Raw genomic sequence first — 26,185 nt, 5'->3', positions numbered from 1 at the left:
TATGTTGGAAATGGAAGCAATGTTTTCAGTGCTTTCATGGCTATCTCAGGATATTTAGCCTTGACTTTGATCTGGAATGCCAGCAGAGATGTTATGTCAAACATACTTTTCAGCCCACCATCAGTTGCAAGCTCGAGGACTTGATCTTCTTCCAGATGACGTGTGCGTTCAAATTCAACAGTGTGTGACAGGGAATGAGGAAAGATGTAGCTGACTGGTATCGCCAAATTATATTGTTTCCTCGCAGCCCGGTAGCACATGCTTTGTGGCCCGGTGGTTGGGGACCGCTGAGCTAAACAACTTAGACAGCATCGTCTAGTTCGAAACAAGCCCAAGTAAAGAACCCGTTGTCTTGTACTGTACCTCTTCAGCAGTTCGACTAGGTGTTATGGGACCATCAGATCTGTGGCTCTGTAGACTGTGTTTGTTAGCAAAGCTGTATTTTCAACTTCAGACTAATTACTGTATGCCATTTACATTGAAAACTGAAGACTGACTCTAGATTACGACAAGAGGAGTACATTCAGCCAGAGACTCATTCCACCACAATGCAACACAGAGCGTCATAAGAAGTCATTCCCACCTGTGGCCATCAAACTTTACAACTCCTCCCTTGGAGGTTCAGACACCCTGAGCCAATAGGCTGGTCCTGGACTTATTCCCTGGCATAATTTACATATTACTATTTAACTGTTTATGGTTTTATTACTATTTATTATTTATGGTGCAACTGTAATGAAAACCAATTTCCCCCGGGATCAATAAAGTATGGCTATGAATAAAAAGGTAAACAGAGAATACAAGTTGAAATTTTAACTCACCATTACTATGCCAGAAAGCTGAACTTGGCCAATAAAAAGGCCGCCTTGCCTAGGACAGTGAATACCTATCACAGTGAATTGTGGGTTCAATTTCTCAGTTGGATGGTAGCCATTGCATCTGGCACATAGGGTCTCAGTACTTTAATACCTCCTTGCCATACAAATGGAGGCTGATGACTATCGGTGTTAAATTTCCTGTTGTTTGTTTTGAATACTAACCATTTGGATGAGAACATAGATGACTTGATGAATAGATGTGTGAATGAAACCAAATTGGTGACACGAGACAGCAGATGCTGGGATCTGAAACGTAAACCTTTTGGAGAAATTCACTCTGTCAGACAGCTTCTGGATAGAAGGAATTACTCCAAATAGTCCTGGTCAGAGGAGATGGTTGTCGAAAGTTACAAGAGGATCAAGATCAACTGGGAAAATAGTTAATTCAGAAATTGTGAAGAAGTCACTATACATAGTGAACAAAGGGCCCTGGGGAGTGTTGTGGAACAGAGAGACCCCTAGGTATACTGGTATATTGTTCCCTGTAATTGTGGCAACACAAGTAGACATGGTGAAGAAAACATGTCCACACTTGCCATCACAGAAGGGGTGATGATGATGACGTCGACTCAGACCTGAGAGGCCAGCGTTGGATGTTTTCATGCCTTACAAAGCGCAGTTCGAAAGGCTGTGTGGGGCACCACTCCTGGCACAGACATTTCGCAGTATATTTTATGAGGCCGAGTTGCGAGCTCAACATCAACCCGGTGTGGATGGAGAGCGCGCACGGGGGCGGCCTGTCACCGGATCGAACTCTGGAACCTCTGTTCTCGAGCCCGGCGCTGATCTCACTGTGCCACCAGCCAACATGGAGTGCAAGAGTTGGAACGTCATATTACAGCTATGTGGGACATTAATAGGACTACACCTGGATTATTGTGTGCAGTTCTGGTCACCATACTATTACGAAAGACGATTAAGTGAGAAAAGGTGCATAAAGGATTCACAGGGACGTTCCTGTGACTTGAGGGCTTGAGTTATAAAAATTGGGTATGGTTTGTCCATCGTCGATGAAGACCTCGACACCATTAGTCACTTTGAGACTGGATGCGGTGTGTCTGAAGATGACTGGTCAGGCCAATTCTGGCACGGAATGTCCTGGCACACGTTGGGCAGACCTGTGTAGGCACTGCAGTTGTTGCGCTGGTGGATCTGGACTTGTGCAGCTCGCGCTTATGTTGTGCTTCAGCAACGCGCCTTGCTTCGCAAGCTTGACAGCCCTTGTGGATGAGACCGTGCCAGGTAGAACGGTTTTGTGCCAGCGTTTCCCAGGAGGTCGTGTCTATGTCAAATGACTTCAGGGAGGCCTTTTAGTGTGTCTTTGTAATGTTTCTTCTGCCCTCCATGCGAGCGTCTTCCAGCTGAGAGTTCCCCAAAAAGGAGCTGCTTGGGTATGCACTCGTCCGGCATGCGGATGACATGACCTGCCCACCGGGTCTGTGCTCTCATCAGCAGTGTGTGGACTGATGGTAGACTTGCTCTGGAGAGAACTTCAGTGTCTGGTACTTTGTCTTGCCATCTGATGCCTGATATTCTGTGAAGACAAGTCATGTGGAAATGGTTGAGCTGTCTTGCATGCCTTCGATACACTATCCACGTTTCACAGACACACGGGAGGGTAGTGTAAACCACGGCTCTGTAGACCTTCAGTTTTGTTGCTGGACTGATTCCTCGATGTTCCCATACAGTAGAGTGCAGTCTACCGAAAGCAGAACTTGCCTTTGCTATTCTGCAGTTAACTTCTGTATCAATAGTCACTGCTCGGGAGAGGGTGCTGCCAAGGTAAGTAAACTGGTCAACTGCCTGTAGTTTCTGTCCTTCGATTGTGATTTTCGGTTCTGTGTACGGTGCATGAAGAGCAGGCTGGTGCATGACTTTGGTCTTTTTGATGTTGATGGTGAGTCCAAAATTGTCACAAGCCGTGGAGAATTTGTTCATATTGACTTGCATCTCTGGCTCCGAGCCAGCATACAGGGTGCAGTCATCGGCAAAGAGGAAGTCTCTCAGACAGTCTCCTTCACTTTGGTCTCCTCCGGTTGAAGAGCTTCCCATCCACTCTGTACTTGAGGCTGATTCCAGCATCACTGTCCTGGAAGATATCATTCAGCATGGCAGAAAACATCATGCTGAACAGTGTGGGTGCGAGCACACAGCCCTGTTTGACGCCATTGGTGACTGGGAACGCCTCAGAGGATTCTCCGCCGTCCAGCACTCTGGCCATCACGCCATCATGGAACTGGTTTAACACCTGAATGAATTTGGCGGGGCAGCTGAACTTTGACATGATCCTCCACAGGCCTTGTCGGCAGACAGTGTCGAAGGCTTTCATGAGGTTAACAAAAGTTTGGGACTGTTTCCCTGGAGTGAAGGAGGCTGATTGGGGAGGTGGGGTTGGAGGGGGGGGAAGAGTGGAAAGATATATATGACAATAATGAGGTGGAAGGGTGGATTAGTAAGCTTATAGATGACGCGAAGGTTGGTGGTGATGTGGATAATGTAGTAGGTTGTCATAGGTTACAGTGAGTGAGACATTGGATGCAGAGCTGGGCTGAGAAGAGGCAGTGGAGTTCGGTCTGGAAACATGTGAAGTGATTCACTTTGGAAGGTCAAACTTAAAGGCAGAGCGCAAGGTTAATGGCAGAATTCTTAAAAGTACGGAGGAACAGGAGGATTTTGGGGTCCAAGTTGCCAGATTCCTGAAAGCTGCTGTGCAAGTAGATAGGATGGTTAAGCGGGTTGGCCTTTATTAGACAGGGATTGAGTTCAAGACCCTCGAAGTAACATAACAGCTCCATAAAATTCAGATGAGACTACTCTTAGAATATTGTTTCTGTGAATTAAAAAAAAAACTGTCTTGATTTTTTTCCCTGAATACATGGGGAAGGAAATGGTAAACTACCATGGTTATGATATTTTATAATTTACAAGAAAGTTGTGGAAAGAATGGTGTTTTGATCTTCAAAGATGGACCAAGAACAATGAAGCTTTGTAATTGTACACCGATACTTTAGCTGTATTCCGAGGAATGAAAGTATGTATGGAATCGACAGAAAAGGCTGTTTTTATCAGCATTATATGGAGGGAGCTGTGTTGCATGACTGACAGTGGTTGTACAGGGAAGCTGGTGCAAATCCTCTGCCCTTTATTCTGCTGGGAACCTGGCGTAAACTACTGCTCCCCCCATTGTAGTGCCGGGAATCCTTGCCTTCTGCTGCAGCCAGGAGTTGCTCATGGTTCAACGTGGAGCAACTGCCTTCGAGAACTGGCATTGCTGCAATATGGACTTGACTTATTCTAGCCAACATGATAAATGCAAGTCATTGCAGCATCCAATAGTGACTGCTGTTTATTGATTAGTTTTGATCTGGTGATTACAAACAGGAGAAAATCTGCAAATACTGGAAATGCAAAGCAACGCACACAAAATGGTGGAGGAACTCAGCAGGTCAGGCAGCATCCATGGAGAAGAGTAAACAGTCAACATTTCATTACAACTATGGATTTCGATCAAGTTAACTACAAATTTTTATTTGTGAATCGTATGCTCTTGCACAGTAGAGCCCAAATGAAAAAATAAAAATTCAAAAACTGAAATGACAGTAGTTCAAAAGTATGTCTCCCTTTGCTCAATACTTGGTTGAACCACCTCTCTCAGATAATGTTACGTGGACGATGCACAGTATTAGATTTATGCCACACATACTGCTTTGTATGGAGGCCAAAAGGTTCCACTTTTATGTCATCTGACCATAAGACCTTCTTCCACATCTTTACGGTATCCTCTAAGTGACGCTTTGCAAAGTCTTTATGAGCAAGAATATACTCTTTTCTTTAAGCTAGTGGTTCTTCCTTCCCACTCTTCCATAAGTACCCTTTCTGTACGAGGCCTTGGAGATTATGGAGTCATGAACTTCATCTCCAGTTACAGCCACTGACACCTGCAGCTCACTCAGTGACTGTTACCATCACAGTAACCTCTCTTACAAGTGCCATTCTTCTCTGGCAACCGAGTTCAGAGGAGTGGCTTGACCTAGGCAGTGTGGCTGTGCTTTCATATGTTTCCCACTTTTTCCAGATGGACTGCTGTGAGCTCCAAGGTATGCTCAGTGCCTTTGAGATAATCTTGTATCCTTCCCCAGATTTGTGCTTCTCTATTATCATCTCCCTGACTTTTCTTGAATGCTCTTCTGCCTTCGTTTTGGTTTGGTCTGATGAAAATCTGCCATACTGTTTGACCTTAAAGAGAGAGGGAGTATTTATTCTTATGAATTCATTGAAGACAGGTGATCCTCCAGTTTCCTACATCAACAAACTTGGTGAGTTGGCAAGGTAATATACAGTATTGTATCCGAGGAAAGTTAGCATAGTAATTACGAAGGGGATGAATACTACTTCAGCCTCACAATTTTGTTCTTTAGTTTTCAGTAAATTGTGATTTATTATGATTCACAATCTTTTGACGATTAGCTCACAAAACTGACTTCATTTCAATTTAGAAAATGAGACAGTGAAATGTGAAAATATGTGTGAGGGCTAAATACTTTTTCAAGGCACTGCACCAGCAACACGTCATATGTGGAATCAGAGGGGAGCCAACACACTTGATCACTGCTACTCCTCCTTTGAGGATACCTGCCATGCCAACCCATGCCCACTCTTGGGCAAGTCTGATCACTTGGCTGTATTTCTACTCCCAGCAAATGGGCAGAGACTGAGAGCTGTCACTCTAAAGCTGCTTGGGTGGGATTGGTTATTAAAGTGGTGGGCATGCTATGTTGATGTAAGAAGCATTGCAAAACTTGTGGGCTACCCCCATTGATCTGATGCATTTCACCGTATGTTTTGGTGTCTTAATGTCATCTTCTTTATCTGCCGTGTCATAATTACATGGGTGATCATGCTGTACACAACCACGATTGTTCCTGGCAAATTTTTCTACAGAAGCGGTTTGCCATTACCAGCTTCTGGGCAGTGTCTTTACAAGATGGGTGACCCCAGCCATTATCAATACTCTTCAGAGATTGTCTGCCTGGCATCAGTGGTCGCATAGTCAGGACTTGTGATATCCATCACCTGCTCCTATGGCTTCATGTGACCCTGATCGGGGGTGGGGGGAAGCTAAGCAGGTGCTACACCTTACCCAAGGGTGACCTACAGGATAGTGGAGGAAACAAGTGGCTTCCACCTCCTTTGGTAGAGATGTATCTCCACCCGTACATACCTAAAAGCAGATTCAATTAGAATTGCAAGCTAAGCTTCATATTCTCCACCTTAGCCTAGTGCATTACCGTGACTTGAAGTCTCACTCCTCCATCTCGTAGCTTTCAAGGTTATTCAACTACAAAAGCCACATCACCCAAAAAAGCATTACACACTATTAACAGACTACCTTGTCTTTCACAGGACGAGGCTACACGAATTTTGTGCCATTAGCACCGTTGCCAGGGCAGTGTTGTAGAATGTTTCCTTGAAAGATGGTGGTCTTGCCACAAGTGAACATCTGCAATGAAGCCGTGAGGTAGAAGCTAAAGATGGGAGCAATGTCATATTTAACAGGCTTGATCAATTATTTGGTGACAGCTTTGAGAAAATGTTTATCTCATAATGAAGAATTCCCAAATTGAAGCCAAATATGACACATGATCAAACTGAGCCAATGATTTAAATATGACAAAAATGTTCATATTGATGTGTAATTCCAAATATTGGATTACTAGTGCAATTTTAAACTTGCATTCTCTTCCAAAGTCTCCCTGATTTTTTTTTCATGTTCATGCCGATAACCGGCAGAAAAGCTCATTGGCTCATAGCCCCGAATGCGCAGTGAATGTAAAAGAGCTTTTCTAATTTGTTGGAACTATGAAACTTAAATGTCACATATGGATAGATTTCCCTGTCAGTCCCAATCTCCTGCCTTCTCCCCATAACCCCTCAGATCCTAACTAACCAAGAGTCTGTCAACATCAACCTTAAATATACCCAGTGACTTGGCCTCCATACTGCCTGTGGCAACAGATTCCACAGATTCGCCACCCTCTGGCTAAAGAGATCCCTCCATGATGGCAGCCCAGAATTCCTGTAACCACATGGTTTTCCTCTGAATGCTCTGCTTTTCTCCCAAATAGCAAAGACTTGATTGGTATGTTGATTAAGTTGTCTCTTTTACAGAAGGGTAGTTGGAGAATCAGGAAGGTGGGAACATGGGTTATTGATGAGCATGTGAGGAAATGGACTACAAGGAAATGCGGAGAAATGATTTTATACTCTGAAAGCTGGCATTGACTTAATGGATCGAAGGGCCATCTTCTATATCAAAAGAAAATGCAAGAAAAATACTTTCACACCTTTTTGCATTTCTTATATTACCCTTATTCTCCATCTATTTCATCTCTATACTCGTGTTTTCAAGTCTAGCCTCTCAGAATTGCTTCCTCCGGACTACGCAAATTGGGATGTCTTTCCTTATAAATGCCCTTTGACCAAGTTTCTCTGGTCGGAATTTGTACATCACTATCACAGCAATATCAAAGCTAATTTTGGAGTTTATAAACAAGCTTCATTGAACATGCTTTTCTATTTTGCAACTCATCCATACGAAGACTATCATCTAATCAGGTGCATTAGTGCAAATATTTTTGTTTTGGAAAGCACCAAAATGTAAATCCTATTCACTTTCAAGGTTCACTCTTGGTCCACCTTGGTGTATGCTGCTTTTAATCAATGACCTAGACTTGATTTCCGTCACCTTTATAACCTTATGCTATTACAAATTCTGATCAAATCCTACCTTTTTAGTTTAATCTTTCCACAGTAGAACTTGTCTTCACAATTATGACCTTTGACCCAGGTGGCCTATTCACTGACTCCATATCTTGGAACACTTTGAGTTGAAATGCATACCACTAGAAAACAAATAAAAGTTGACAACCTGAAGTTCCACACCCAGAGGGTGGTGAGAGTGTGGAACGAGCTACCAGCACAAATGGCGGATGTGATTTTGATTTCAACATTTAAGAGAAGTTTAGATAGGTATATGGATGGGACAGTTATGGAGGACTATAGTCTGGGTGCATGTCAATGGGACTAGGCAGTTTAAACATTTTGGCAATGACAAGATAGGTCATAGGGCCTGTTTCTGTGCTGTGCTTTTCTATGATTCTAAAAGACACTTGGACCAAATCAAAAACATTTATTTTGATTATATTAAAACCCAAACCACTCTGCTTTAGCTTTTAATGAAGTTCCACAAACTCATTTCGGTAAAGTGCCAGAATAAAAGCATATTAATACTCCTCAGCAATGCATCACCATGAACCACTCCTGGGCACAGTATGCTGGCATCTGACCTCCATTACAGGCAAAATCCAGACAGATTATCCATGTGCAGCTTATCAGATTCCTTTCATCACTTTTCTCGAGAAGGTGCTCTGTACAAAACTGTCAGGGGATCGGGGGAATTTGAGGACAGGGTCAGAAACTGGTGGTCGGAGCCCAGGTGGCAACACTCCACAGGTGAAGGTCCACAGCACTCTCTGGTGGTTGAGTCAGTAGGTGCTGAGGACAAATCCCCAGGGCAGACATCCCACCTCTCCCGGAAGTTCCGGGAGTCTCCCGCATATTAATAGCGGTTCCCTGATGCCCGCAAATTATATACAATGTCCCGGAAATTGATTTTTTTTTTTGAGAGCGCGCGAGAGAGCGAGCGCAAGAACAAGAGAGTGAGCACGAGTGAGAGTGAGCGAGGAGCAAGAAAGCAAGCGCAAGAGAGCGAGCGTGAGTGAGAGCGACCATGAGAGAGAGCAAGAGCGAGGAAGCAAGCGCGTGAGAGACCATGAGAGAGAGCACGAGAGTGAGGAAAGCAACCGTGTGTGTGCGCGAGAGAGAGCGAGAAAGTAAGAGCGAGAAAGCAAGCGCGAGAGAGTGAACGCGAGTGAGAGCGAGAAAGCAAGTGAGAGCAAGAGCAAGAGTAGGAAAGCAAGCTCGAGAGAGAGAATGACCACGAGCGAGACAGAGAGCAAGAGAGTTCCAAAAAAAGTCAGTGGCAGAGTATAAACTATAAAACGTACGTCACCCCCCTGTCATATCCTTGGGTTTGTGTTGGGTGTGAATACAATCAATCAGTGCATTTCCCTGTACACTCAGTGCCCTCTCAATGTACTCTCAGTGGCCACTTTCGCTCCACCTGTTCATTAATGCACAGATCTAATCAGCTAATCATGTGGCAGCAACTCGATGTATAAAAGAATGCAGACATGATGAAGAGGTTCACTTGTTCAGATTCAATATCAGAATGGGGAAGAAATGTGATCTAAGTAACTGTGACCATTTAATGATTGTTGTTGGTGCCAGATGGAGTGGTTGGAACAGCTCAGAAGCTCCTGATCTCCTGGAATTTTCACGCACAACAGTCTCTAGAATTTCCAGAGAATGGTGTGAAAAAGAAAAAAAAATGTCCTGTGAGTGGGAATTCTGTGGGCAAAAGCACCTTGTTAATGAGAGGGGTCAGAAGAGAATGGTTAGACTGGTTCAAGCTGACAGGACGGTAGCATTGCCACGCACTACAATAGTGGTGTGCAGAAGAACATTGCTGAATGCACAACGTGTCAAACCTTGAAGTGGTTGGGCTATGGCAGCAGAAGACAACAAACATACACTTAGCGGCCAATTTTTTAAGTTCAGAAGGTACCTAATAAAGTGGCCACTGTGTGTACTTATGATAAATAAATGAATCTGAACTAGCCATTACTGTGACCTGTATGCAGTACCTATGAGAACCTTTGTTTCCTAGCAACCACTTTCATCCCTCTGTGTGGCAAATGGTAAAAAAATTGAACCAAGCTATTTATAGCCTTGATGTTAAATTTGATCAGAACTTGACGGTGTACAACTTATCTGATCTAATATATTGTATGTAACTTAGACTTTGCGACATGTCCCAGTTTGGGCCCTGCCTCAGCTGTCCAATTATCCTTCCGGTAAGATGGTGGCCAACTTCACCCTACCCTGTCCGGGTTTAACAGATGGTACAAGTGTTTGTTTTATGATCACAAGACTCTGTTTGCCATTAAATAAAACAAAATACTGTAAGTCCTGACCATTAGCGAAACCAGTAGCAAAGGACCTATTTAGCTTCAGCTTATTGTATGGACCAAGTCCTCACCTGTTACAACAACCCCGGGGTGGATATGTTGAAAGCAGTGCGGGAGAAGTGTGGCAGCACACTCAAATCCGTCCTCAGTTAAAGGCTACTGACGTGGAATGAGATGATGTACTGCTGCATACTGATTTTTACAGAAATGTGGCTCCAAACCAGCATTCCATGCACCATTAATCTTTAGGCCATGCCACTCAGAGACTGGTGATAGTATTATTTTGTGACTGTGTACGCTGGAATGTAACTATATCTGCTGTGTGTGAGCATATGTACTGTGTTTTGCACCTTGGCCACAGAGGATTGACGTTTTGTTTAGCCATATTACATGTGAATGGGTAAAGGATACTGATCTTGAACTTGAATTTGAAGACCACATCCATGACTTCACAACTTTTAGATTGCACAACTGCAAAACACTTACCGTCAGCTTCCCTCCATTTTACTCTCTGTACGTCTGAAATCCTCTGAAGCTTTTCTACCCACATCCTGTGACACATCATGTCCATTCATCCATTGTTCATGCAGTTTTTGTCTTGAAGAATCACTGACATGTTGTGAAATGTGTTGTTTTGCAGCAGCGCTACAGTGTAAGGCAAAACAAATTACGATGAGCTACAGTAATGAATAAAGTGAATGGAATAGTGAGGTAGTGTTTACAAGAACAGATAAAGATAAGCTCAACTCCACGTGTACACATCTGACAAGGTGGATATACGTCCCTACCAAAGAAGGTGCAAGGTGCTCCTTCCCTCTGCTAGGCTGCGGGTCACCCTTGGGCGGTGTGCTTAGCACCTCCCTCCCCCCACCCTGATCAGGGTCACAGGAAGCCATGGGAGCAAGTGGTGGATGGCTGCAAGAGCAGTTGCTGCCCATCACAAGTCCTGGTTTGGCGATCACCAGGCAGACAATCTCTGAAGGGTATTGATAATGGCTGGGGTCATCCGTCTTGTAAAGCCACTGCTCTGAAGAAAGCAATGGCAAACCAATTCTGTGGAATAAATGCCAAGAACAATCATGGTTATGAGACCATGATTCCCTATGTCATATGACATGGCATATAATGATTTTGAATCAGAATCGGGTTTAATGTCATGGGCATATGTCCTGAAATGTGTTTTTGCTGCAGCAATGCAAGACATAATAACATCAGTGAATTACAATGTAATTACAGTGCTTATAAAAAGTATTCACCCCTCCTGGGAGGATTTCATATTTTATTGTTTTACAATATTGAATTACAGTGGATTTAGTTTAGGTTTTTTGGCACTGATCAACAGAAAAAGACTTTCATGTCAAAGTGAAGAGAGATCTCTACAAAGTGATCTAAATTAATTACAAATATAAAACCCAAAATAATTGATTGAAGAATTATTCACTACATCCCGCCCCCCCCCAATATAACATACCAAATCATCACTGGAACAGCCAATTAGTTTTAGAGACCACAAAATAGTTAAATGGGGATCACTGTGAGCAGTCAAGGTGTTTCAATTGATTGCAGTAAAAATACACCTGTATCTGGAAGGCCCAACTGCTGGTGAGTCAGTATCCTGGCAAAAAGTACACAATGAAGACAAAAGAACCCTCCAAGCAACTTGTAAAAAGGTTATTGAAAAGCACCAAAAGATAGATTCAAGAAAATTTCCAAGTCACTGCATTACCTTTAGTGTACAGTTAAGTCAATCATTTAAGAAATGGAAAGAATATGGCACAGTTGTAAATCTGCCTAGAATACGTTGTCCCCAAAGACTGAGTGACCATGCAAGAAAGGGACTAGTGAGGGAAGCCACTAAGAGACCTATGACAACTCTGGAAGAGCTACAAACTTCAGTGTCTGAGATGGGAAAGACTATGCATACAACAATATTGACTCAGTGGATTCACTAGTCACTGCGTTATGGGAGACTGGCAAAGAGAAAGCCGCTGTTGAGGGGGAGGGGGTGGTGGAAACTCACATGAACTCTCAGCTCGAGATTGCCATAAGGCACATGGGATACTTTGAAGTCAGCCGCAAGAAGGCACTGTGGTCTGATGAAACCAAAACTGAGCTTTTTGGCCATCAGACTAAATGCTATGTTTGGCATACGCCAAACACCACACATCATCAAAAGCACACCATCCCTACCGTGAAGCATGGCGGTGGCTGCATCATGCTGTGGGGATGCTTCACTGTAGCAGGCCCTGGAAGGCTTGTGAAGATTGAGAGTAAAATGGATGCAGCAAAATCCTGGAGGAAAGCCTGATGTAGTCAGCGAGAGAACTGCAACTTGGGAAAAGATTTGTTTTCCAGCAAGGCAATAACCCGAAGTGGAAAGCCAAAACTACACAGGAATGGCTTAAAAACAACAAAGTTAATGTCCTGGACTGGCCAAGTCAGAATCCAGTTGAGAATTTGGGGCTGGACTTGAAATGGACTGTTCACTCATGATCCCCATGCAAACTGACAGAGCATGAACAGTTTTGCAAAGAAAATTGGGGGAAAATTGCAGTCTCCAGATTTGCAAAGCTGATAGAGACCTATCCACACAGACTCAAGGCTGTAATTGCTACCAAAGATGCAGCTACTAAATACTGACTTGAAGGGGGTGAATGCTTATGCGATCAATTATTTAGTGTTTAATAATTGTAATAAATTTAGACCAATTTGTAGAAATTTGTTTTCACATTGACAGGAATGGCGGAGCAGACTCGATGGGCCAAATGGCCTAATTCTGCTCCTATACTTTTCTGTTGATCTGTTAAAAGCCAAAAGAATGTTGTTAGCTGTGTGATGGAAATGTGGTGCTTTGTGCAGTAAGATTGAAGATTCATTCACTAAGCATCATCATGTGCTGAACCAAGTCTCTGGGAATTGACTGTTGCAGTTTATCTCAAACTTCCCTTTCTGAATATCTTCTCAGCATGTCTGGAGGTCCAATGGCAACTTCACGCAAAAGAGTGGTGTGTGTGTGTGTATAAGCATCTGTAACGCCCAGGTTCAGCGGCTGTGTTAGTCTAGGGGGAGGCAGTCACTGCCCCCGCCAAACTGGTGAAATCTTGTTGGTGTGGATGCTGCGTGATGTATTCTTCCATTACAAATCAATACCAAGAAATACCAGACAGTGCATCATATGCAATTAAACGATTTAGCTTTATAATTCTTAGTTTAACTAGAGATTAGTAAAGAAAACAAAAAGAAAAGGGCCCATTTTAATGAAACAGCCTAATGTGCACGTTGGAGCTCACAGTTTCCTGTCCATTAGTCCTCCATCGATTTATTTATTTACTTTTTTCCTGGGCGTTGTTGACTCTTGACCCCATTCTAAGTCCACTCAGGCCTACAGACTACAACCTCTCCATTCTGACATCCTCTCTCTCCGTCTTCCAGCAACCAAAAACCCACAAATCTCTCACTCAAGGCACACAATAAAGAAGAACCTCCCCTCATTGGATGCTGCACATTCCAAAACCCCCGTTATCTCTAGTCATAACCTAAACACTGCTGCTGCAGGGAAACCATTACTTTAACAGTGAAACCTTTCCTAGGGCATTACACATGTCTCAAAATAAGGAGCCAGATCTTCCCAATGTGCACACACTTTGTAAGGTAGAGGTGAACTTGAGGAGATGAGAGTGAGGTTGAACTGATGCTACGACTTGCCGGCACTAAAGTAGTCGGTGCTAGTTTGATGTGGAATTTATAACAATGAACCGAAAGTAGGAAATCGGTATGTTGCTCTCATTAATTCTGGAGCTATCTAACTTAGCCAACAAATGCCATTTTACATGTGCAATTGAGAATGAGTTTTGAGAGTCATAGTTACACAGCACAGAATTGGCGGTTGGGGCATTATGCTGCCCAAGGTGCCCCATGCAAGCTGATCCCATTCGAAACCTTTCCATTCCAAGTAACATGACCAACTGTTATTTCACCTGCCTTAACCACTTCCTATGGCAGCTCATTCCAAAAGGACACCATCCTTTGTGTAAGAGAACGGTTGCCCTTCAATTTCCTACAGAAGGTTTCCCCTCTCACCCTTAACCTCTACCCTCTAGATCATGACTTCCGAAGCTGTGACAAAGACTGAGTGCATTCACCCTATCAATGCCCTTCATGATTTAATACTCATCTATAAGATCACTTCCCAGTTCCCTATGCTCCAAAGCAAACATGCAAGCCTGTCTAACCTCTCCCTGTAACTCAGCCCCTCAAGTCCAGGCAACATCTTTGCAAATATTTTCTGCACTTTTTCCGGTTTAATAACATCTTTCCTAAGGAGGATGACCAAAGATGAACATGATACTCCAAGTGCAGCCTCACCAGCGTTTTGGAGAACTTTTGAACTGAATGGGAGTAATGCAGGGTGGAGGGGGAGAGGTAAATTTTATGTTTGGTGCAAGTGAATTTTAAGGCATTGAACACTATCATCTGAATCACAAACCAAACTTGGAGGCTTAAAGTTGCATTCCATAACAGTTCCGGTCAGGGATTTGGCCTGAAACTTTAACTGTGTAATGCCCCGCATAGATGCTGTCTGACTTGCTGAGTTCCTCTAGCACTGTGTGTGTGTTGCAGGAGATTTCTAGCATATGCAGAATCTCTGGTGTTTAGTATTCCCTTAATTAATGCACTTCAATTTTAGCAGCAGTGGATATATGATATAGGATTTTTGTATATTGATGAAAACTTTGCATGAAGTGTTGAGAATCTTCATACAAATATGTTGGTAGTATAAGAAATATGTCATTTGCCTGTTGATTTTAATAAATAGGTAAATTGAAGTTTGAGGTAAAATATATTTTTTTCTCTTTGCAGACTCCCTGTGCACCCACGTCACATCCAATGGCTCCACCCAGTCCCCTCACGAACAGCAACAATAACAGTAGCAGCAATAATGCAGGGTGGGAACAGCTTAGTAAGACAAACCTTTACATCAGAGGACTGCCACCAGGCACCACTGACCAAGATCTGGTCAAGCTCTGCCAGCCGTAAGTATTGTTGGAATCCTACCTCAACCATTTAATTCCATTCATTATTGCACGGCTGATAATGTTTTATTGCATGTTAAACAGGGGCTGGCGTAGGTACTGAGACACCAGGCAGGGTCAAATGATTCCAAACAAATTGCTTATTGATCATTACAGAATGTTTCTCTGGTGCTTCCTGCTCCCTCCCTTCTCCCTCTCCCTTCCCCTTTTCCCAACTGTGATTCCCCTTTCCCTGCCCCCTTCCCACTCTCAGTCCACAAGAGAGGCATATCAGAATCAGGTTTATCATCACTTAGATAAGTTATGAAATTTGTGTTTTTTGCAGCAGTAATATGGTGCAATACATAAAGTTATTACAGGACTGTGCAATTGTTTTGGGCACCCTAGCGATATATGACTTTTGCACAGTACTGTACATGTAACAAATAAAGCTTATTTTGTCTGTATCATTTTGTGAGGGAGGGTGAACTAGAACTAATTTGGACACGAGCATCTGGGTTCATTTTGCAGACAGATGATAAATACTGCTTTGGGACTCGCTTTGCATTTTGATTGTGTTTACTTTGCATTGTTGTGTAGCTTTCGTGCATCTTGACATACACTGTCGATATTGAATAATTTGATTTAATTGGCTTAAGCATTACAAAATAATAATATGCCCTTAAGAGGTCTGTTACATTGCAAGGAAAATTTAATCCTTAAACACATTGTATGTCCATGGACAAATTTGTATCTTAAATTCAATATCACCATCATCGTCATTGTGTGCCATGTTGTATTGACATGGGTGATCAAGGTCTCATGACCATGATTGTTCATGGCAATTTTTTTTCCTACACAAGTGGTTTGTCATTGCCTTTCACTGGGCAGTGTCTTTCCAAGATGGATGACCCCAGCCATTGTCAATACTCTTTAGAGATTGGCTGCCTGGCGTCAGTGGTCACATACCAAGACTTATGATATGTACCTGCTGCTCACACGTAGCGCTAAGCAAGTACTAGACCTTGCCCAAGGATGACCTGCAGGCTAACGGAGGGAAAGAGTGCCTTACACCTCCTTTGGCAGAGAGATATCGACACCACGTCACCCAATATATTATTAGAATGAAATAAGAAGTAAAATTGAGAGGAGAAACCGCTATGAAAAAGATAGAGGGGTGGAGAGAAGGACTCTTAGAGGCCAACTTCATCCATGGTGTTTAGGAAGCAATTCCTTTTTATGAAACACAGTAAGAAGCAGTGAATGAGATATCTGCACTTAAATAAGTATTGAGATGTGGGCAGTGGAATTGCCATCTTTGCCACATCGTTCAACTACACTAATGCTGTGCATGGGCCACTTTGCTAGAGACTGTTAATGTCACAGTGATCACTATTGTCTTGGTATCTCCACCCCACCACCCACAAATTCAATGTGGAGATTATAAAACAAATTTCTCAAATCCCTGAGCTGAAGATTGGGAAAGTTGAGCAGGTGATCAATAGTTTAGTAGAAGTGTTTGGGTTTTAAGAAAACATAGAAAATAGGTGCAGGAGTAGGCCATTCGGACCTTCAAGCCTGCACCGCCATTTATTATGATCATGGCTGATCATCCAACTCAGAACCCTGCACCAGCCTTCCCTCCATACCCTCTGATCCCCCTAGCCACAAGGGCCATATCTAACTCCCTCTTAAAATATAGCCAGTGAACTGGCCTCAACTGTTTCCTGTGGCAGAGAATTCCACAGATTCACCACGCTCTGTGTGAAGAAGTTTTTCCTAATTTCAGTCTTCGCCTTTATCCTCAAACTGTGACCCCTTGGACTCATCATGGGACTCTGAGCATTACAGCAAAGAAACAGGTTCTTGGGCCTGTCATGTCTCTGTTGATCCAGATATTAAATTAAATTAATTCCCTCTGCCCATCCATGATCCATATCCTTCCATTCCTGCATGTTCATATGCCTCTTAATCAGTATCATTGTATCTGTATTCGTAATCTGCTTCCCATTCACCACGCAACACACACAAAATGCTGGAGGAACTCAGCGGGCCAGGCTGCATCTTTGGAAAAGTGTACAGTGGACGCTTCGGGCCAAGACCCTTCAGCTGGACTGGAGGGAAAAAAAGATGAGGAGTCAGAAGAGGGGGAGGAAGAAATATGAGGTGTTTGGTGAAACTAGGAGGGGGAGTGGTGAAGTAAAGAGCTGGGAAGTTGATTGGTGAAAGAGATACGGGGCTGGAGAAGGGGGAAATCAAATAGGAGAGGACAGAAGGCCATGGAAGAAAGAAAAAGGGGAGGACCACCAGAGGGAGGCAATGGGCAGGCAAGGAGATGAGGTGAGAAAGGGAAAAGGGGATGGGGAATGGAGAAGGAGAAAGGTGGCATCACTGGAAGTTGGAGAGTTTGGTGTTCATGCCATCTACCCAGGTGGAATATAAGATGTTGCTCCTCTTGACCTGATTGTGGCTTCATCACAACAGTAGAGGAGGCCATGGATGGACATATTGGAATGGGAAGTGAAATTAAAATGGGTGGCTACTGAGAAATCCTGCTTTTTCTGGTGGACAGAGCATAGGCGCGTGGTGAAGTGGTCTCCCAGTCTACGTTGGGTCTCACTGATATAGAAGAGGCCACAGAGAGACCACCAGATACAATAGATGACTCCAACAGACTCACAGGTGAAGTGTCACCTCACCTGGAAGGATTGTTTGGGGCCCTGAATGGTAGTGAGGGAGGAGGCATAAGGCCACGTGTAGCAGCTGTTCCGCTTGCAAGAATAATTGCCAGAAGGGAGATCAGTGGGGAGGGATGACTGGTCAAGGGAGCCTCGTAGGGAGTGATCCCTGCGGAAAGCAGAAAGTGGAGGGTGGGAAGGGAAAGGTGTGCTTGGTGGTGGGATCCTACTGGAGATGGTGGAAGTTACAGAGAATTATGTACATTCTAATTGCTTAGCATTCTGTGTTGCTGGGGTAGGGACAGGGTCTTGCCTCACATTCCTCCTTTAAACTTTCCCCTTGCGCCCCTCACTTTAGAATGCTGTCCACTAGCTTCCCTACCAGTGAGTTAAGACTCACCAGCCTATGATTTGTTGGACCATCCCCAATGTTGCTCTTAAACAAAAGGACAATATTGGCTTCTCTTCAGTTCTCGACAGCCCAATTGGTACAGAGGTTAGCATAATGTTTTGCAGCGCCAGCAGACAGAGTTTAATTCTCTCCAGTTTCTGTAAGGAGTTTGTACGTTCTCCCTGTGACCCTGTGGGTTTCCTCCAGATGCTCCCACATTCCAAAGACTATAAGTTGTGGGCATGTCATGTTGGCACTGGAAGTGTGGTGACACCTGCGAGCTGCCCCCAGCACCACCTCGGATTGTATTGGTTGTTGACGCAAAGGACACATTTACTCTGTTTTAATGTTCATGTGACAAAGCCCATCTTTTAGCTAGGGAATACAGAGACCTATGTCAGTACCCTAGCCATCTCCTTGCTTTAACCTAGGGTAGATGTCATCAGGCCCTGAGCTGTTAATGTTCTTCAAGGAGTGTGACACCGTCTCCTTCTCCTTCTCAATATTAACATGTCCTAGAATATTAGCTTGCCCTGCACTGATCTTAGTATCTTCCATGTCCTCCTTGGTGAATATCCATGCACAATACACATTGGGCATTTCCTTTGGCTCCAAGCATAAATTCCTTCCTTTGTACGTGATTGAGTTACCCTCTTATTTTTAATGCATGTATTACTTAATCCTACTCGCCAAACACACGTCATTGCCATTTGGTCCCCTTGATTCCCTGTTTGAGTTCTTTCATGCCTTCTATAACACCTCACGGGGCCGACCTGATTTCATCTTCCTAAACCTGGCAGCTGCATTGATTTTCTTTTATCTAAATTTGCAACATCTCTCATCATCCAAGGTCCCAGTATTTTTATTTCTCATTAGAATGTACCACTTGCCATCCTTCGTTGAACGTCCCCACTCCATCTCCCATTCCCATTCTGACGTGTTGATTCCTGGCCTCCTCTTGTGCCATGATGAGGCCACCCTCAGGGTGGAGGAGCAACACCTTGTATTCCCTCTGGGTAGTCTACAACCTAATGGCATGAATGCTATTTTCTCCTTCTGTTAAAAAGTTTTTTTTCCCCTTCCCCCTCCTTATTTCTTCTGGCCTCTTGCCTCTTCTCGTCTGTCTATCACCTCCCCCTGTGTCCCCTCCTTCCCTTTTTCCTAGGATCCATCCTCCTCTCCTTTCAGATTACTTCCCCTCCAGCCCTTTACCTTTCCTACCCACCTGGCTTCACCTATCACCTCTGCCCTTCTTCCCCTTTCCCTGCCCTTTTCTTCTTTTTCCAGTCCCGATAAAGGGTCTTGGCTGGAATGTTGACTGTTTATTCATTTACATCGATGCTGCCTGACCTGTTGAGTGCCTCCAGCATTTTCTGTGTAGATTTGGATTTCCTGTATCTGTGGAATTTCTCATGTTAATGACGTGCATCCTTGTCTCTCTTCCTCACTGGAACATGCTACTCCAGAATTCCTGGAGGAAACAAAGTTTTGAAAGAACACTGGTACCTTTTCACAAGTTCTAATATCTTCCCCTGGTATTCTTCAGGCAAAATCAGGTTCTTTGTAACCTTGCGCGCTTAGCGGATCAAGCAGAGAATAAACAGTCTATGTTTTAGACTGAAACCCTTCAACCTTTATCTGTTTGGACAGCAGAGTTTTGGATGAACTTGGGCTAATGAAAGTAAGAGGGAGATTTATGAGGAGTGAACTGAAGGTAACAGAGTTATGTTTGAATGAAGTTGGATCATGGGATAGATAAGAGAGCAAAAAAGTTAATTGAAATATGTCACCAAGTTGAGAACAGTTTGGTTTAGCTTTGTAGAGTTGCCAGGGAAGTAACTGGCATTTAGAACTGAATCTATTTAGCACTGCGAATGTTTACCACACTTTTTTCTATTTTCTCTTTTATTTGGCGAGCACATCAATTTCTTTGCCCTCTGCTCCTTTTCCCTTCATCTGGCTCTGCTCTCGGGCTTCGTACAGAACTTTTTCATAGTCAGTGTGAACCTGAAGCCGCCGATCTGCTTGAGATAGTTCCACCTTCAACGTACGGGACCGTCTCTTTGCCTTGGGCCGCTTTCTTCACTGACCCAGCAGCACTATTGCCCAGATCAAATCAGAATAACCCCAGTTCTTGTGTCTGTTTGCACTTTTCTGTGAATGAGACCCATGCCATCTGTACCTTTTGTAATTGATGAACAATTTTGTTGTACTCCTCGTGAGATGTCCTACTGCAACGACTGTCCACCAGAGAGGGCTGAGCTCTGCTCCCCTCCCCTCCCCTCCGGCTGCATTTTCCTTAGTTGGAAACCCGTAGGCCGTGCAATATCTCTGACATTGATCTCCTTGAAGTATTCTGGGGATGGTTTAGCCAATATCACAAATGCTTTTACCCCTATCTTTATGCCTTTGCCTTCCATTTCAAGCAACTCGTGCTCTCATAAGTGGGAGCAGGAGTCGACGAGTCACCGCCTCGAGTTTGCCTCACCATTCAGTAGGGTCATAGTTGATACCATTTTAGCCTTGACATTGCTTTCCTATTCTCTCCTCTTGCATTGTCCATTTCTCACAGGTTTATTTAAAACCATTCTTGTACATTTACACGTTTTAGATGCTCCCTCTACATTGAGGGATGGATGAAGTTCAGGAAATATGTAGATCAGGACATGAAGAGGGAATTGTCAGAATCTGTCGAGGAAGAAAATTGCAGCACCAAACAAGATATAGGAGGAGAACTGGGCCATTTGGCCCATCGAGTCTCCTCTGCTATTTCATCATGGCTGATCCTTTTTCCTCTCAGCCCTTATCTTTTGCCTTGAGAGGAAAGACATTTAAAAAAAAAATAACACAAGTTCAGACAAGAGCATTTTATTGGCATGGAAATGGCATAGTTAAAGTTTTTTTTGAGACTGACACTCTCCTAGCTTTTAAATATTTGGCTTCATTAGCACCAGTTCCACCCATATTTTGTAAATGGAAACGCAGAGAATTTATGGCATGTGAGCAAATATTACATAACAAGATGTGAGAAGGCAAGATGGATGATTTAATCCTGCCTGACATGAAGGATTTGAGCTAAATTATTTCAATTTAGCATCTGATCTGAAGGACAATATGCCTGTAATTAATATTGTTGCTGTCTAGAATTGTGACAGATAATTTGAGGGGGGGGGCGGGGGTGGAGAGGCTGGGAGAAGAGAAGCAGTTAGCAGAAACCTGGAAAGCTGAAGGGGTTGGAGGGCAGTGCTGGATGCCTAACTAATGGAAGGATGCGATTCAGTTGAACAGAGTGCCAAAAAGATTCACAGCAATGTTACTGGGACGGGAGGGATTGAACTGGCTGGGGCTTTTTTTTAATTCCTGGAGAGTGAGAGGCTGAGGGGTGATCTTAATGGAGATGTGTAAAATCAGGAGGGGCATAGAAAAGCTGTACAGTCACAGTGTCTTTGCTAGGGTAGGAGAGTACAAAACACAGATTTAAGATGAAAGTGGAAAGATTTAAAAGGGGCCCAAGGGGTAACTTTTCCTCAGAGGGTCGTAGGTATCAAAGTTCATATTAAATTTATTATCTAAGTACTTAAGCAACCATGTACGACCTTGAGATTCATTTTCTTGTAGGCATTCCTTAAGGCCATGGGATACAGGAGCAGAATTAGGCCATTTGGCCCATCGAGTCTGCTCTGCCATTTCATCATGGCTGATCCACTTCCCTCTCAGCCCCGGTCTCCTGCCTTCTCCCCGTATCCCTTCATGCCCTGACCAATCAGGAATCAATCGACCTCTGCCTTAAAGTTAAACCAAGACTTGGCCTCCCCAGCCAGCTGTGGCAATGAATTCCACACATTGACCACTCTCTGACTGAAGAAATTCCTCCTCAGCTATATTCTAGGAGGATGCCCCTTTATTCTGTGGCTGTCTCTTCTGGTCCTAGACTCTCCCACCATAGGAAACATCCTCTCCACATCTATTCTGTCGAGGCCTTTCAACATTTGGTGGGTTTATACCATACCATACAACCAATGGAAAACTACACGCAAAGACTGGCAAACAACCAGTGTGCAAAAATAGACCAACTCTGCATATACAAACATAATAAATAGGCACGTAGCATTAGTGCGATGGTATTACGGCTCAGTGAATTCTGGAGTTCATTTCCGACGCTGCTGTGTATAGGGTCTCTGTACGTATTCCCTGTGGAATGCTTGGGTTTTCCTTGGGTGCTTCAGTTTCCTCCCACAATCCAAAGACTTGCTGGATTAGTCATTGTAAATTCTTCCATGATTAGGTCAGGGTTAATCTGGATTGCGGGGTTGCTAGGGCTTCCATGGTCTTCTACACTTTCCTAGCATATTCCCCCTTCTCCAGTTCTTTATCTCTTTCACCAATCGACCTCGGATCTCTTTACTTCACCCTCTCCCCTTCCCGATTTCACCTATCACCGGCCACCTTGTACTTCTTCCTTCCCTCCCTCCACCTTCTTACTCTGACTTCTCATCTGATGAAGTGTCTCGGCCCGAAACATTGACTCTTTACTCTTTTGCATAGATGCTGCCTGGCCTGCTGAGTTCCTCCAGCATTTTATCTATGTTGTCCTGAAATAGATCATTAAGACTGGAAACAAAGCAATGTTATTATTTTCTTCCAGGTATTTCCCCAGAGCAGTAAATTGCAACTGATGCTCTGCGTTAAGATATCCTGCAGTATGATGTTATATCAGTTTCTGCCTGCCCCACCTGAAGTAAGATCCTCCAGCAAAATTGGATTACATTCAGTCTACTGAAAAGGGACATGTTTTGTTATGCATTCTGTTCAGATCTAGGCTGCTTGCTTAACCTGAGTCAGCAGTAGTTGGTATAATCTACAAACGTATTTATTGTTTGTACTGGTCTCCAAGTCTTTAATGTGCTTTAGAATTGAAAGTTCTTGTCAAAGACAAACTCAGCTCCATGTCTGGATGGTTATCTTTTTAAGGGTAGGTGCAAATTCACTTGCTTTCAAATGGTGTGTATTTCGAGAAGGACGAGAAATCTGGTACAATTCTGGCGGGTTTCTGACATCAGGAATCGAGCCAATTCTTTAGTGAAAGATGTGAGAAACCCAATGAAATTTGGACCTGCCTTGTTGGCTCTAACAAACAAACAGCCACCCTAGTGTTTAAAACATTACCTGCAAATTGATTTTATGATAGAACAGTCAAACTTAGTTTAGCAAAGTCAAGTTTAAATACTTCTGGGGCTCGAGGTTTTGTAAAAGTATAGCATTTTGAATTGTGGAAATCCGCTGTAGGTGTATGTTATGGATGAAATTAGTGAGTCTTAGATTATTTAATTAAACATTACTTTTACATATTACCAGTGCCATTGCGGTTGGGGGAGAAAGAGTTTTGTTTTCTGAGTGCTTTTGATCAGCAAAAATTAATGAATAACCAACACTACTCTGTAATGTTTTTGGCATATTCACAATTTAAGCACCAGATTGAAAAGGTCAGGGTGTCAGGGCCAGAGGCAGGGTTCAGCTTGCTGCCAGGTGAGGTTCACTCCTCTCTGTGCTGAACTGAGGCTGTGGCCCGCAAGTAGCAGGTTCCTGAATCGACTGTGACTGGCTTTGGGGCTGTGGAACTTCAGTTCTGAAAGCTATTTGCTTATTTTATTGTTTGCACAATTTGTGTTTCTTTTTCTCTGCACAGTGGGTGTTTGACAGACTTCATTTTAATGGGTTCTATTGCATTTCTTAGCTTTGTGTCTGCTTGTAAGGCAGGGGTCCCCAACCTTTTTTGCACTGCGGACCGGTTTAATATTGACAATATTCTTGCGGACCGGCTGACTGGGGTGGCGGGGGGGGGATAGGGTTGCCGACAGACAAGAGTAGCAGTCAAATATGTTGTGTTTACCCTGAGAAAGACTACAATGACCATGAAGCAACGCACATCAAAGTTGCTGGTGAACGCAGCAGGCCAGGCAGCATCTGTAGGAAGAGGTGCAGTCGACGTTTCAGGCCGAGACCCTTCGTCAGGACTAACTTTCCTGTTGTTTGCGTTAAAATTACCATGAAGCCTTGCATGGGCACCAGCGCACATGCGTGTACGTGCCGATTTTTTTCCCACAAATCGTTGTTGGCGATTCTGTTGGGGGGGGGGAGGTGTTAGTCACGACCGGAATATAGGTGCTAAGTGGCTAATACACTCAATTTCGTTTCTAAAAGGGTTTCTCTAACGAATTTAATATTAAACAGACAGCGCATATTTTCCTCGCATGAATATAGTGATAAGTCAGTTACCAGGGGAGGACAGGGGAGCTTGAAGTAAGTGTTGAACGAACTTCCAGTAGAAGTGGTAGAGGCAGGTTTGATATTGTCATTTAAAGAAAAATTGGATGGGTATATGGACAGGAAAGGAATGGAGGGTTGTGGGCTGAGCGCAGGTCGGCGGGACGAGGTGAGTTCGGCACAGACTAGAAGGCCCGAGATCGCCTGTTTCCGTGCTGTAATTGTTGTATTGTTATATAAGTCAATAGCATCGTAACATTTTAAGTAATGTTTGGATATTAAACACACAGTGCATATTTTCCCCGTATGAACATATAAAATCATTGCAACGCACCAATATCGCTGAATCAGTGGGAACCCTGGGCTGAATACTTGTTTCCCTGCAACAAGACAGTCCTATCGAGGGGTGATGGGAGACAGCAATACTCGAAGGGGGTTCCTTATGTCCAGTCTATTCTGCAATTTAGTTTTCGTTGCATTCATTGCAGAGATATGTTGGAAATGGAAGCAACGTTTTCAGTGCTTCCGTAGCTATCTCAGGATATTCAGCCTTGACTTTGATCCGGAATGCCGGCAGAGATGTCAAACAAACTTTTCAGCCTGCCGTCATTTGCAAGCTGGGAGTTGATCTCCTTCCCACGCTGACACGGATGACGCGCGGGTAATGACCTCGCATGTGTTCAAGCTCAACACTGGGTGCGACAGGGAATGAGGAAAGGTGCAGCTGACTCCTATCACCAAATCATATCGTTTCCTTGCGGCCCGGTAGCATATGCTTTCGGCCCGGTGGTTGGGGACCGCTGTTGTAAGGGATCTCGTTTGTATATAGTATAAATTCTTCAATAATAAATGTACTTTTAACTGAGATTTTTTAAAAAATTATATTGAGATACAGTGTGAAGTTGGCCCTTCAAGCCACACATCCCAGCAATCCTAACCTAATCGTGGGACAATTTACAATGACCAATTAACCTGTCAACCAGTTTGTCTTTGGCTGTGGGAGGAAATGGGAGCACCTGGAGGAAACCCACATGGTCACGGGAAGAGCATACAAACTCCTTACAGGCAGCGGTGGGAATTGAACCTTCACCTGTACTGTAAAGCATCATGCTAACCACTATACCACTGTGCCACCCATGTAATCTGAATTGGTCTTTCAGATATTTGAGCCAGGCCCCATATTTAACTAAAAGGACAAAGGAGTGCCTGTAATGTTTTGAAGAAGTGGCTAAGTAATTGACATGTCTTGTTCAGTGAAAGGACGCTTGCTGAATGAAAGTATTTCTTATATATTTACTGTATGATGCAATGTTGTAGTGAACTGTAGGAAAGAAAATGTAGAACTCAGTGTGAAGAATAATTAACCTTTATGATACACAATTGATTTGTCAACAGTGTTTGTTTGCCAAATAACATTCAGAAAAGATGTGGGGCTTCTTTTTGTTCCAACACTCACTGACTTTGAAACCAGTTTTAACACCCTTAATACCATATTGATGAGATCAGCTTAGTAGCCAAAATAGATTTCAAACATGGCCACAGCTGACCCACCAGATTTTTTTTTAATGTGCTGTTTGTTCAGATCATTTTCAGATTAATGTTAACAAAAAAATGAATTTCAAATAGTGTTTGTTTTGAAACAATACATTGAAGTGTAAGTGATGCAGCCACACACTTTTTTTTGGTTCCAATTTGTGGACCTGTCTGAAAAAATATTTAAATGAACAATTTACTTCATTGTGGATGAGAATGAAATGTGAACTTTTTCAGGAAAGACATCCGTGAGTTTACAAAGTAATTCACGGGGTGGTAGCCAGTTGGATGCGTGACACTGCATTAAACAGGATCAATGTCGAGCTGCAAATTAAAAGAT

General features: G+C 43.5%; 1 protein-coding gene across 4 annotated transcripts in view; it reads left to right on the top strand.

Moving 5' to 3' along the window:
- The window catches only part of LOC134348631 (RNA-binding motif, single-stranded-interacting protein 1-like), a 214,486-nt gene that overhangs the window by 66,939 nt on the left and 121,362 nt on the right, over positions 1-26,185 (top strand). For all 4 annotated transcript variants that reach the window (XM_063052318.1, XM_063052317.1, XM_063052320.1 and 1 more), the window contains exon 2: positions 14,828-15,000. In XM_063052318.1, the coding sequence (XP_062908388.1) occupies positions 14,828-15,000 (173 nt within the window). The remainder of the gene's footprint in view (positions 1-14,827; positions 15,001-26,185) is intronic.

This window comes from Mobula hypostoma, chromosome 6, assembly GCF_963921235.1.
Source record: "Mobula hypostoma chromosome 6, sMobHyp1.1, whole genome shotgun sequence".
Lineage (NCBI taxonomy): Eukaryota > Metazoa > Chordata > Chondrichthyes > Myliobatiformes > Myliobatidae > Mobula > Mobula hypostoma.
This window is presented reverse-complemented; position numbering and strand designations above follow the sequence as displayed.